The 13,847-nt window shown below is 35.2% G+C and overlaps 1 protein-coding gene across 6 annotated transcripts in view; it reads right to left on the bottom strand.

Annotated features, from left to right (window-relative positions):
* Window positions 1-336: 336 nt before the first annotated feature.
* LOC127849524 (neuron navigator 3-like) overlaps window positions 337-13,847 on the bottom strand; it is a 200,169-nt gene continuing 186,658 nt past the window's right edge. For all 6 annotated transcript variants that reach the window (XM_052382148.1, XM_052382147.1, XM_052382145.1 and 3 more), the window contains 9 exons: window positions 12,817-12,920; window positions 12,234-12,323; window positions 11,659-11,827; window positions 9,238-9,409; window positions 8,424-8,639; window positions 7,900-7,971; window positions 5,659-5,855; window positions 5,029-5,147; window positions 337-4,378 (listed from right to left, as the gene is read on the bottom strand). In XM_052382148.1, the coding sequence (XP_052238108.1) occupies window positions 4,142-4,378; window positions 5,029-5,147; window positions 5,659-5,855; window positions 7,900-7,971; window positions 8,424-8,639; window positions 9,238-9,409; window positions 11,659-11,827; window positions 12,234-12,323; window positions 12,817-12,920 (1,376 nt within the window). In that variant the 3' untranslated portion in view covers window positions 337-4,141. The remainder of the gene's footprint in view (window positions 4,379-5,028; window positions 5,148-5,658; window positions 5,856-7,899; window positions 7,972-8,423; window positions 8,640-9,237; window positions 9,410-11,658; window positions 11,828-12,233; window positions 12,324-12,816; window positions 12,921-13,847) is intronic.

The following is a 13,847-nucleotide window of genomic DNA, read 5'->3' as shown; positions in this document are numbered from 1 at the left end:
TGATATATATGGGCCGTGCTCTGTGAAAAGGGGGTTTTATGCTTGTGTGTAAAGTGTTGTCCCAGATTAGCATATGCAGTGTGCACAGGCTAATCAGGGACGACACTTTCCGCTTTTATGCTATGTTTCGTTTAAAGAAAGCTTCTTTCTGAGCAAAAATGCAGTTTAGGCAGAAAGTGTCATCCATGATTAGCCTGTGCAGACTTCACAGGCTAATCTGGGACCACACTTTACCCACATCCATTAAACCCCCTTTTCACAGAGCACGGCCCATATATAATATGCATGATGCTTAAAAAGAGTACTTGAGATAAAAAAGAGAAACAACACATCATATGGTTTTAAAACAGGTTTATAACATTGTATTCTCTTTACCACACAATATGACAAGAGTATGTTTGAATAAATGCAGCAATGTTGACATATTTATATTATATAATGTGCATTAGTATCCTCCCAAACCATGAGAAATGCCAGATAATATTTACACTTTCAACAGAATCATATACATATAAATTACAACAAATAAGTAAATTCATATGTGTAACGATAGTTTGTACATCTTAGAGGGAGAAAGTCTTCATCATAAATACACAGTTATGTATGACTGACATAAACATAAATTTGGGCATGAAATAGCAATACAATTAGACAAACAAACTTTAACATAGAATAAGATAACAGCAAACTGAAGCTTGTATGAAATAAACACAAGTATTTCTGTTAACAAACCATAATTGAACACTTTTCTAAATACACACAAGGTTTTGTCATATTAATTTCTTAAAAAGACTCAACGGCAAACTGAACGTGCAAACTGAAAATCCACATAGGAAGCAATTGGAATAATGTTTACCCAAAATAAAATTGACAACTGTGTCATTTCTGTACAAAATTAAGGGCACTAAGCTGAAAAGGCCAGGAACACCAATGTGTCTATTTTCTAGCTGTATGATTTATGCAATAGAGCTATGGTGATGACGAAAAGAAGATCTTAAGCCAAGAAAACATTGGATCAGAGGTGTAAAAGCTTTTCTTTTTTGCTTTAACCCAGAAATAATTTTTGTTACAAGTATTTTAAACAGTGAGAGTTGGTTAAAACTCCATGTACTTAAATATGTTTTTTTCCTCTATAATAATTTCTAAACACTGTGACTAATGCATAATGCAAACACAAAACGCTAAATATTTATTGCGATTTTAACATATCTTATAATGCTTTCCCATATTAAGATCTTTACTTCCTTACCATAACACAGTATAGCAGTTACCCACCAGTCTGTGCTTTAAGAAGAAATGAAATGAACAGACACTACATGAACATATGGGTATTATAAATTTGTAGGTAATTATCAAAAGCATAACTCATTATTCTGTTCGATGTAAACGAATGATAATGAATGAAATCAAACATGGCTATGGAAACAAACTGTTGTTTTTTTGTCACAGCATACTTTTCATTCGGTAATAAAACGGAAAACTAGACAATTCTGCACAGTCGATGTTACAAAATAAAAGAAATGAATGAGGATATGTTAAGGAAATAAATAAGTTTTATGAAATACTACTTTTGAGCATTCAAAAAAGATTGTTTAATGATCTGTGCATTGCTCCAAAACTAACATTAAAGCCTATAATCTTAAGCAAACGAAATAACCACCACCATAACCGTTCAGCTTACTAGATAGCTTAATAATGCACATGTAAGCTGCAATATTGCATAAATTCTTAGCATAAAAATAAACCCAGTTTTGTCCACACACATGTTCCATTCATCTTGTTAAAGTTGTTTGGAAAAAAAATTGTAAAATTGTTCCAAGTATAATTTAAAATCAATTTTGAATTTAAAATTATTCTTTCAGATATAATTTAAATTAAGAAAAACACTATTAAAACAGGAAAACCATGTATTGATAGATAAATAAAATAAATATTTCTAAAACCAGACAAGATGGGCATAAAATGTATCTTAATAAAACATTATCAACCGGATATAAAGCATGACGTGTTAGCACATGTTCTGGCCATTATATTCTCCATTATTACCAGAATATGCCACGCAAACATTACAAAATGGTAATTTGAAATGAAAGATACACAAAAGTGATGTAAAGCAAGCAATAATGATATTTTGAACAATAACTAAAATAACGATGGTAACATTGATGTTTATGCACATACAAGATATATATTGCAAGTTATATGCTCTTCAATAAGCACAATTAACCCTTTCCCACTCAGATGCAAAGTGAAAATGGCTATATGCAAACAGCATAAAACCAGAACAGCCTGCGAGTAACTCATAGTCTGTTCAGGTTTTATGCTGTTTGCTGTTCATCAGTATTATAGGGGTTGGAAACGAAGCCTTTAAAACTTGAATTTAGTAAGAAAGGTCTTTAATTAAATTTAACTTTCTATGGGACTACAAATGCGTCAAAATACGTTTCTAAGTGGTAAAGGGTTAAGAAATGAAGTTCACAACAAAACATCTGGTCAAATAGATTAGTTCTGATGTTAATAAAACAATGGATTAGTTCTGATGTTGATAAAACAATAAAATATTATTATTTTTTAAATATTGTTGCAAAACTGAGCCGATTGTTATTATTTGAATGATATCAATACATTTTTTTAAATTAATTCAAATGTCAATAAGTAATAATTTAGCTAAATTGTTTTCTTTATTCCAGTTCATTGGTTTTAAATTGACAGAAACTGAACAAGCATTACCGGTAATCTGTTTGATATAATGTGGATCTTTGTATACAAGAGAAATATTTGGATTTCCAGTAACAGTTCAAAACATCACATACATATATAGCACTTTTATTCCGGGCAATGAATATAGTGACAGTTGTGTGGAACTGAAATTGGAACACATGCTGAAATTTGTGTACAGGTAATGTTTCTAATGAAAAGCAATTAATGTACCTGAATTTGAATTTGTGTTCCCATAGCTTTACACGATAAAGGAATAGGGACAAAACATTTCCCTCAACATTCATGCAGTGTGCAAAACAAATAAACATTCACAAGCATGCAAAATAAATCATCATTATGAACAAACCGTGTGCTAATAATTAAAATGATTGGTCCTAAACCAACTATGCTATGTGAAATGAAAATACCTGTTATTTAAATTACTGATTACTGCAAAAAGCAGAAAATTTCTGTGAACGGTTCTACAAATGGATTCTGACTGCCAATCATAACAGATAAAGGAAACACATTTTCATCAATCTCAAACATTTGATTACTTAAATGTTTGTAAATAATCTGAGTTATTCACATGAACAAATCACTCATCAAACAAAACATAAAACATATTTTGGTTTATGAAAACCAAATCTAAACAATATAAATATAAATGTCTTTCCACTTCAAACATAAGAACAATTAAAATGTCTCATATTAAATAGTCTGTGAACGTTGGCACGTCTGGTTTTCAAGTATCTAACATCAAACTACGCTACTCAGCCAATCCATGCCCATATAATTGGCAGCATCTACATTGCATTCAACCCTGTATTGCACATAAGTAATCAGTTGCCAGTATGGCAAAGGCTGTCCAACTCCTGTCTTGAGAGAGATAGTGTCACATATCACACAAGACACTGCACTAGTAGTATCACAAATTCACTGTAATGAGAAAATCCTTGCCTAGATTCTATCTACAAGTGCACCAGTTAAACTATAATTATTCAGTTTGAAATTTAAAATTAAGCAGAGAAGACCAGTCAAATCACAAAATTATGTGTGATACAACGGTATTGTCCAGTTCAATGTCATCATAGAGTAAACACACTTTTTGTTCTCTGTGTTTTCCCTTCTGTTATCTGTCCAATCAGATCCCACACTGTAACTCTGCATACTAATTTGCAACAGGCCACAGATACCCCAAGGATGGTTACACAAATGTAGGCCATCACCATAACAATGAAATTAGACCAATTTGTAAATTCCTATAGCAACAAGTTTACACATTCCATCCATTGCCATGCTAATATTAATTTAAACTATCAACAAAGCATTAGTTACACCAATGTCTTCTATCAACATAGCAAACATGTTTGAACAAAGTCACAATCAACCTGGATCCATGGTAACACTGATGTAACATATATCACCATAGTGACCAAGGTTACACATCACTAATCATGGAGTCTCCCTCGGACTCATTCACAGACCCCTCTTCTTTATTTTTCACGGCCACTTTGGGACTGTTATTCTCTGACGTGGACAGCAGTCCGATGCTGTCATAGCCTACATCCTCCTGGCGTATCCTCAGCAGGATCTGCTCATCCTTAGCAACGCCCCATGGAAACGTCTCCAAGACCCAGTCTGACGGGTCCTCCCACTGGGCCCTCTTTCCATACACCTGAACAAGAGAGAAAATCAATATAAACCCTTAACCACTTAGGAACAAACTTTGAGCTTAGTCCCTTAGAAAACTTAAATCTAAGACCTTTCTTAAAAGATTCAGTTTTACATGCTTCATTTTCAACCCTTAGATTCTGATTAGCAGCAAACAGCATAAAACCTTAACAGACTGCGGGTTGCTGTTTTCACTTTGGTTCACACCGGAAAAGCTTTAAATTGTTGGATGGTTTGACTAACTCTATATTTTAATTAACTTATTATGCAAACCAATACTTAAAATTGCAAATAACAAATAAAATAGGAAGAATGTTCTTATTCTAATTCAGCAGGTATTAAAATGAGCCTTACTAATGAAAAATGGGGCTTAATGCAAGAGCGCAAAATATTGTCCCAGATTAGCCGCTGCAGTCAGCACGGGCTTATTAGGCACAAATCCTTCCACCTCATATGGATTATTGCAAAGAATAGACTTCCTTTACAAGGAAATTACCATAACAGCGGAAAGTGTCGTCCCTCATTTGCCTGTGCAAACTGCACATGCTAATCTGGGACGATACTTTCTCACATTCATTAAGCCCCGTTTTCTAAGAGTGAGGCTCCAATATTACTTAAAACCACACATTTCAGTCACTACATGCAGCAGCTAACCTGAAGTCCTTCGCGCACTGCCTCCAGCATGTAGGGCACTATGGAGTAGTTCCAGAGGTCTGTGAACCAGATCTTGCAGCCACCAATCTCCATGGGAGCTGATAGGAAGAGTCTTGGGCCTGGAACCAGTCAAGAGATACATATAAGCTTTGTTCTGGGAAAACTGGGCTTAAGGCATGTGCGTAATTTTTGTCATACATTAGGGACTACAGGGACATCACTTTCCGCTCTCGTGGAATTTTTTGTTTAAAGAAAGTCTCTTTATAAACGAAAAACAAGTTTAAATTGGAAGTGTCCTCCCTGATAAGCCTGTGCAGACTTCACAGTCTTATCTGGGTTGACACTTTCTCAGCACATGCATTTGGCCCAATTTTCTCAGAACGAGGCTCATCTGGCCAGGGAAATATGGTTATCAGATAAAACCAGCTGGTAGCAATGATATATTAATAATATATGTAACTAGTGGGGGATAAACATTAGGGTATCAAACAAACTTGCAGCAATATGACATAATTTTGTGATTATTGGCCATAATTGTATGTTCTTTAAGCTAATATGAATGCTTAAATGGACATACCAAATTGCTTGATAAAATGATCATTAACATAATAAACCCGTGACTCAACTTACCTATTGTAACATCAGAAGAGCTGTGCGTCTCCAGGAACTTATTGAGGTGAAGCCAGACCTTGGGCACCCAGTCTATGATCTTGTTGAGGTCATTGTTGCGCAGGCTGGTCATCACTTCCGCCTCAACCAGTCTACGACGCAGGTAGCGCCCCAGGAAACCCTTCACGGGCTCCATATGATTGGCACATAGCACCCACCTGCAAGTACAGAGGAACAAGGGCTGTTTGTAAAACATGCATGCCCCCCATATGGGCTGTCCGTTGTGGTGGCAGCCATTGTGTGAATAAAATTTTTGTCAATGTGACCTTGACCATTGACCTAGTGACCTGAAAATCAATAGGGGTCATCAGCGAGTCACGATCAATCTACCTATGAAGTGTCATGATCCTAGGCAAAAGCGTTCTTGAGTTATCATCCGAAAATCATTTTACTATTTCGGGTCACCGTGACCTTGACCTTTGACCTTGTGACCTCAAAATCAATAGGGGTCATCTACGAGTCATGATCAATCTACCTATGAAGTTTCATGATCCTAGGCGTATGCGTTCTTGAGTTATCATCCGAAAACCATTTTACTATTTTGGGTCACCGTGACCTTGACCTTTGACCTCAAAATCGATAGGGGTCATCTGCGAGTCATGATCAATCTACCCATGAAGTTTCATGATCCTAGGCGTATGCGTTCTTGAGTTATCATCCGGAAACCATTTTACTATTTCGGGTCACCGTGACCTTGACCTTTGACCTAGTGACCTCAAAATCAATAGGGGTCATCTGCCAGTCATGATCAATCTACCCATGAAGTTTCATGATCCTAGGCGTATGCGTTCTTGAGTTATCATACTGAAACCATTTTACTATTTCGGGTCACCATGACCTTGACCTTTGACCTAGTGACCTCAAAATGATCCTAGGCGTATGCATTCTTGAGTTATCATCCGGAAACCAGACAGACAGACCGACAGACCGACCGACCGACATGTGCAAAGCAATATACCCCCTCTTCTTCGAAGGGGGGCATAATTATAGTAAATATGGACAAGTATATTTAAAACATGTTTGTATTTAAAAAAAAAAATCCAACCACCATCAATCAAACTTCAACAAAAACACAGAAAGAGATTCGCAAATTTTCGTTGTAGTTATGATATTTTTGAGGAAACAGTAATACAAAACAGTTACCATGCTCTAAAATATCCATTATATGCATCTTTTGACAATTTAAAACCTGAAAATTATAAAGCGTTGCAACGTAGAACGATTGAATAATTTGGAGAGTTCTGTTGTTGTCATTATATTTTCTGATACTACGAAGATTGCTTGTATAAAGTACAAAATACACCACTGATTGTATGAGCCTGGATGGCTGAGTGGTCTAAGCCATAGACTTAAACTCTAGGGGTCAGTGATTCGAGCCCAGTTGAGGGTTACTTTTTTTCTTTCTGCAATTTTATTCTTTTTATTTTACTGGAGCTTTTAAAATCCAATGTTTGCATTTATCAATATAAAGCATTTAATGTAAAACTTCAATACATGCCAAAATCTGTGAAAAGGCCCCTTTAAACAAAAGCTTATCATAAATTTATGTCATCCCTATGAAGCGTTGATATGCATGGCCCTTTTCATCCCTACTAATGCACACATTACTGAGTTATTTGCCCTTGAGCATAGCTGACAAAGTATTTTTTGATTACCCCAGTAAACCTATACCTCAAATTTGTGACAACGCCCTGCTATTCATCTTATTTCTCCATTTTATTTAAATACAAAATAAATATTATGATAGACTATACACAGGATAGTTAGGAATGTAGAAATTGCATTTGTGATCATTTAACAATGACCTGTTCACATGACATCCACATCATTTTCTTTTTTATATAGTGTACAAATGCAAACATATAACGTTTATGAGAAGTAAATCAGCAGACAAGCAAGTTATCATTTTGCATAGTTAACTTGCATGTTACTCTTGCTTTTTTTCATCAAGCAAATGAGTATTGTAACCAGGGGTGTGATTTAAGAACGACCCCAGTTTTGGAAAATGCTCCCCCCCTTATTAAAGCCCTACAGGGTTTCATTAAATTGTTCATTTATATATAGATCCAGCAAAGTTAATAACTAACTGTAAAATTAGCTTTACGTTGAAAGGTAGGAAGTTAGCTGAAAGGAGGAAAAAGCAAACACCCTAAGTAACTGAGGCATGCTGCGTTTTTTCTTGTTTCTCTGACTGGTACCTACCTGAAGTTGTGGTGCAGCTGCAAGTTAGTGGTTGAGCAAGTGGCCTGGTTCATAGTGCCTATGATATATGGACTGGAACAAATAAAAGAAACAAATTTGAAATGAACATCCACTTAGTTACATAACAATTACTTGAAATTTGAAGCAATTTACGTATTAGACATTCATACTATTGAAGAAAATACATGAAATGACTACAAATAAAGATTTCATAGGATCAACCTAGAATTTGCTGATTTATCAATAGGATGCATACTCTTTTTGAGCCTTGTTCTAGGCAAACTAGGCAGTCTGCACATTTATTTTTCCTTTAAAGGAAGTCTCTTCTTAGCAAAGATCAAGTTTAGGCAGAAAAAGTTGTCCCAGATTAGCCTATGAGGACTGAACAGGCTTATCTGGGACAACACTTTACCTACATGCATGAAGCCAACTTTTCCAATGTTTATTTCATTCAATTCAAATAAAATCAGAGCATACTTTATTTCATCAACAAAGATTTCATCCACATAGATTCTCCCACTCACCATTTCTGGTACTTGACGCTGAGGAAGCCGTTGAACACCTCGCCCAGGGCCCCCACATGGTGCAGGTTGTCCAGGATGATCACTGTGGGTAGGTCTCCCACACCCGTGTTCTCACACTGCTCCGCTATGTTCGCCAGGTACTGACGGAGCTCCTTCGCCGTCTTGTGGTCTACGTTGAACGTCGCCACGGAGCCCGCAGTTAGCTCCCTTCCAGACCTAGTGCATGTGAAGATATTGGAATTCTTGCCTTTATATATTAATACTGATTTGCCTTCATAACTATTAGTGTTTTGCATAATATATATTTAGATTTGGAATGCATTATTGTAACATGACTGCTTGTACTGTATTTTTTTAGTATTTTAGCAATGCTTGTACATAAATGTACAAAGCATATTTGCAAATAAGTGTATTCACACAAAAATTAATATTTATTTTTTATATTAATTATATCAAAAATTAATAATTATATTATTTTTACGCATTCGTAAGTCCTTTCCTCATAGTGTTCATGATTGAGAAAGTATTCTTGATGATAAAGAAATTATGATGTTGTGTTTTTTTTTATTTAAAAAGCCCCATGGTTAAGAAAGGTCTAATTAGTGTACAAAAAGGATTTTTTTATTGTATAGCGCAATTAACAGGACTCTTTGTTAATAAATATAAAATAAGAAATCTATAGGGGTTATTGTTCTTCTAAAATTGCATTTTTCATTTGTTTGTATACTTTTCCATGTTTTTCAAAGTCTTATAAAGATTTATTGTTTAATAAAACTAAGTAAATATCGAGATGTGAGATTGGAAGTCATCTCACCTAAGAACGAGATGTTCCGCTAGTTTTTGAGCAAGGTATGTTTTCCCCGTGCCGCTGGGTCCACACAGGATGATCCTGCGATGTTCCATCAGCAGGGAGATGTAGCGCTGCACGATCGACTTCGGTATCAGTGTCTCAAAGGCCAGCGAGTCCACGCTGTTTTGTTTCGTGCCTGAATAATTGTGATATTAAAACTTAGAATAATAATGGGGACATGGGCTAAATAGACAGTATAAGGCCATTTTATTACACAGAAGAGCTTCACATATTCTTGCAATGCATTTTTCAATGGACAGCATATGACCTGAATTGATAAGTAATAATATTGGATTATCTATAATATTTGAGGTGATCTGCCCCGAAAAAAAACTGCTTATTCCCAAGGCCATGTTTTTATAGAAGTCATAGATTGATCATGACTTAAATACTAGTAAGTCAAACTTCAAAGAGTGCTTTATTAAACATAATCACGGACTTCAGGCTGAATACCAGTAACACACTATGTTTAGTCAAGCATCATATTACTTACTCAACTTCTCAATCTATAATTTACAAAACATTATTGTGATTAATTAATAGTATTATAAATTCATTAGAAATATTTAAGGTGCTATGAGACACTGTAACAAAAGTGTGACGGAAAGTGTGATGGAAGGAAGTAAGGACAAATTGACAACTACTGTGAAACCATTATTAATCGTCAGGCATTAATTTTCGTGTATTCCGTCAGTCCACCGATTGACAAATTCAAGATCCTAACGAACAATAATGTCCCATATTTGAAAAAAATATAAAGACTGAATTACCAAAGGCATGAGGCCCTAAAATCCAACGTAATCCACGCATACATACTCCGTCTGTTTCGTAATCAAGATTTATCCAGTTTTGACACAAAAGGGTGTAGATTACACAGTGTACTTAACTGACACGTGACATTGCTCTAAAACGCGAGTGCAGTACAGCTGTATCGACTGCGTTGACTTCGTTTAGGTAGAATAGTAATGATAAGCGCTAATTGACATTAACAACTTTATTACCCATTGTTTGTATTATGTTTTTCAGTGTTGTTGCAAATTATACAGCCTCCACGCAGCGGATCCGGATCAAAGACAATAAACGAAATTTAAAGATGATGATGTGTGATCAACACCTGACTTATATACATTCTCTGCATTTATTACAAATTTATACAGAACATATTGATTTGTGTTTGGTTGTTTGCGTTTAACTACAATACAGATGTAAACATAGCTTGTGCTTCGTTTATGGGCTATCAATATTTTAATTATTGACAGCTTTGACAAGTTTTACGATACATGTTTCAAATCAGTGTTACTTGTAGCAATTGAAAATGAAACAGGTAAAGAGAAATTAGCAATCATGACGATTAGTTCCTTCCAAAAGTAGGGTATTTGTTTACAAAAATTCACGTATATTTGTGCGCGATTTTCAGGAAATCCCCGGAAAGCACGTTTTTTGAATGACTGAGTATGACGCAATAAAACATGGCTTTGTATCCTATTGCATTCAATCTATTTTAAACTAATTCATCCATTGGTTGTTATAATTAAATCTGAACTGTGCCCTATGAAACCGCTGTCCCATAATGCACTGTTAATTCTACACTTCAGAAAATTATTGTACTTAAAGTAATCAAATATTAACGATGCAAAACTCTTGAAACTTTATTTAAATTTGACCAAATAGTTTGCTAACACTAATTTTAACCAATAATCTTCGCATCTTCTCTAATTTGCGGCGATACAAGTTTGGCGATGATAATAAATGAATAAGACCAGTTGGCAATTGGCTTCACTGTTTCAAACACTCGTTAACGGTTATTCGATTCCACTAATCTGCTAATCTTAATAATGATACACTAATGGGTGCCAATTACTGATCACCTGATAACAAAAGACTAGTATATTGACATGTGACAAACAGGCCCCACCTCCTGCAAGTGACTCTTGAGTGTCCTCCCTCTTTCCCTACTACGATTTATCCCAACCGGCATATATTTCGGACAAACAAATTGGATATTGACTGAAGCATTTTTATTTATTTTTTCAAAGTCAGGAATTGGCGAATTTAAGAGCTGACGAAAACGTCAATTTTATAAAAATGATGCAATTTGCGCTGGCAAAAAGAAATGGTTTCACAGTATATGCTCCCCGAAAATTTTCGGAAAGCATAATAAAAATGCTTAATAAGTCGTATTTATAAATGAGCCTTGCACTGGGAAAATAGGTTTAATGCATGTGTGTAAAAAATCATCCCAGATAAGACTTTTAAAGACTTCCTTCAAATGAAAAATTCCATAAATATGGAAAGTTTCTTGCCTGATTAGCCTGTGCAGACTTAACACATATGCATAAAGCTCAGTTTTTCTAGAACGGGGCTCCAATAGACCTGAACAGCTACCTTTTAGACATATTCCAATTTGCATAGTATCGCCCACAAGGTAGCCAATGGGGAGCAGCTCCGGTACGTCTGTCTCTTTACTGCGCACGATGTCCCCGATATGATACGAGTACACGCTTTCAGAGCTGAGACCCAGGTTTGTCACAGGGTCTATACGTAACACGTACTCCTGCAAAGAATGTTTGGAATAATTCTTGGCACGCTTTTAAATAAAAACCTAGAAAGCCAAATATTTTAATGTTGTTTTTTTTTAAGTAAATTACTTTTATAAAGATATTTTTATGTTTATGCTTAGTGCCATATCAAAATTAAGAAAGTTTCTTAAGTAAAGAAACAAGTCAAAATAATTGACCTCTTAAGACCATTTTTTAGGATTTCTTCACAATAAATCAATATGCAAATTCATAAATTCATATCAGCTTTCCAGGAAATAATTAATGACTGGCATTTAAATTTAAATGTAAATAATTAAATGAAGAGAGTGAATGATACAAGGATATTTTTGTTTTAAGTTTAAACTAAGTGCCAAGTGATCGAGAGACATTTCAGATGTATTTTTATCTACAAGAATGAACCTTGAATATTTTCCTGATGATGTTGTCAAGTATGTCCCACTTGGTCTTCCCGCTCACAGCCAGGGACCCTATGGGAACCTCTGCTGCTTTCTGGAAACAAACAATTACCACAATATTCATGTTATCATTATGGAAATACTTCTTTTTAACACTGAAAAGACATCTCCACAGTTATGAGATCATCTAGTGTAATAAGCCAACAATTCACATTAAGATTTTTGCCAAACTACGTTAAAACAGTTCTGTGACTGTGAAACCAATATAATTCTTTGGACAATCATTTTCATGGATTTTCATGGGTCCTCTAAGCCCCTAAATCAAATAAATAAAGAACATTTTTAAGTCTGAAGTCGTATTAAAGGCATTGCAAACATATCCACACATTTAAGAATTGCTTGACTGTATATATCTGGTTGCCGCACAGGAAGGGTTGATAGAACAAAATTGTCAGATAAATCCACATTTTGTCATTGACAACATTTTTTGTAGATAGCATAAAACATTTTCAATTCAACCATTCCCAAACACCTCACTACACCTCATTATCTAATGACCCCCTTTTTGGACTCAATGTGACACTTACGTCTACACGTGCCCGGTTGGGGTCCGGGTTCGAGCCCAGGTAGACCATGATAGGAACCCTGCGACCTTCAGACCGTTCTGGGGACTCCTGAATCAGCAGGTCAGCTGAAATATAGGGACAAATGAATACTTGCCTATCAATGACTGAGTTGACCAATCATGGGTACATTTGAGCTGGGCTCAGGGAAAACTGTGCTGAATGCATGTTGGTAAAGTGTCATCCCGGCTTAGCCTGTGCAGTCTGCACAAACTAATCAGGGACGACACTTTCTGTCTTGACAGGAGTTTCATTTAGAATAGTCTTCCTTTACTTGGACAATTGACCAGTCGCCAAATTATCGATCGCTCCGCCCACATAGTCACGTGGTCTAGTGATAAGAAAACTCCGACAAGCAGATCGCAATTATAGCGGATTACGTGAGCGAAATACTATATTTGTAACGAGGTATCATGCTTTTTTCTATAATATAAATTATTTAAAGCCGCACAGTAAACTAAACTGCTTTGTAAAACTTTAATACAATCATAAATGCATAGAGAAAAATGGCGTAATCAAAATAAATGAGTTAACGGCAGACTGACTATCAGAAACGTTTGTTATACATAATATAGGAAGTTGATAAAAAATCCGTTGTAAAAATGAGCATTCATTTTATATTGATTTTGAACTTGTATTAAATCGTCTGACAGTGAATCCGGTGGCTATTCATATATAATTTTGAAAATATTTTTCATTAAATGCAAATGACACATCCATATCATGATGGGGTTTTTGTTTATTACAAATGTTTAGATCTTTGTTTTATTGTGTTATTTTTAAAAAGACACCGATTTTTTTATTTAGATATAAATTAAATTTTGATTGTAACCATAATTTAATACAGGCCTAATTTCGTGGTTTCATTAACAGATAGTCTAATATGCATTTTATTTCATTTATTTTTAATGCGAACCTGTTACATTTCACTATCGAAAAATGAAATGTTTGTATCACGGTGCTGTTCACGAACATTCGAATTGAATACATTTAGC

This window comes from Dreissena polymorpha, chromosome 11 (assembly GCF_020536995.1).
Source record: "Dreissena polymorpha isolate Duluth1 chromosome 11, UMN_Dpol_1.0, whole genome shotgun sequence".
Lineage (NCBI taxonomy): Eukaryota > Metazoa > Mollusca > Bivalvia > Myida > Dreissenidae > Dreissena > Dreissena polymorpha.
This window is presented reverse-complemented; position numbering and strand designations above follow the sequence as displayed.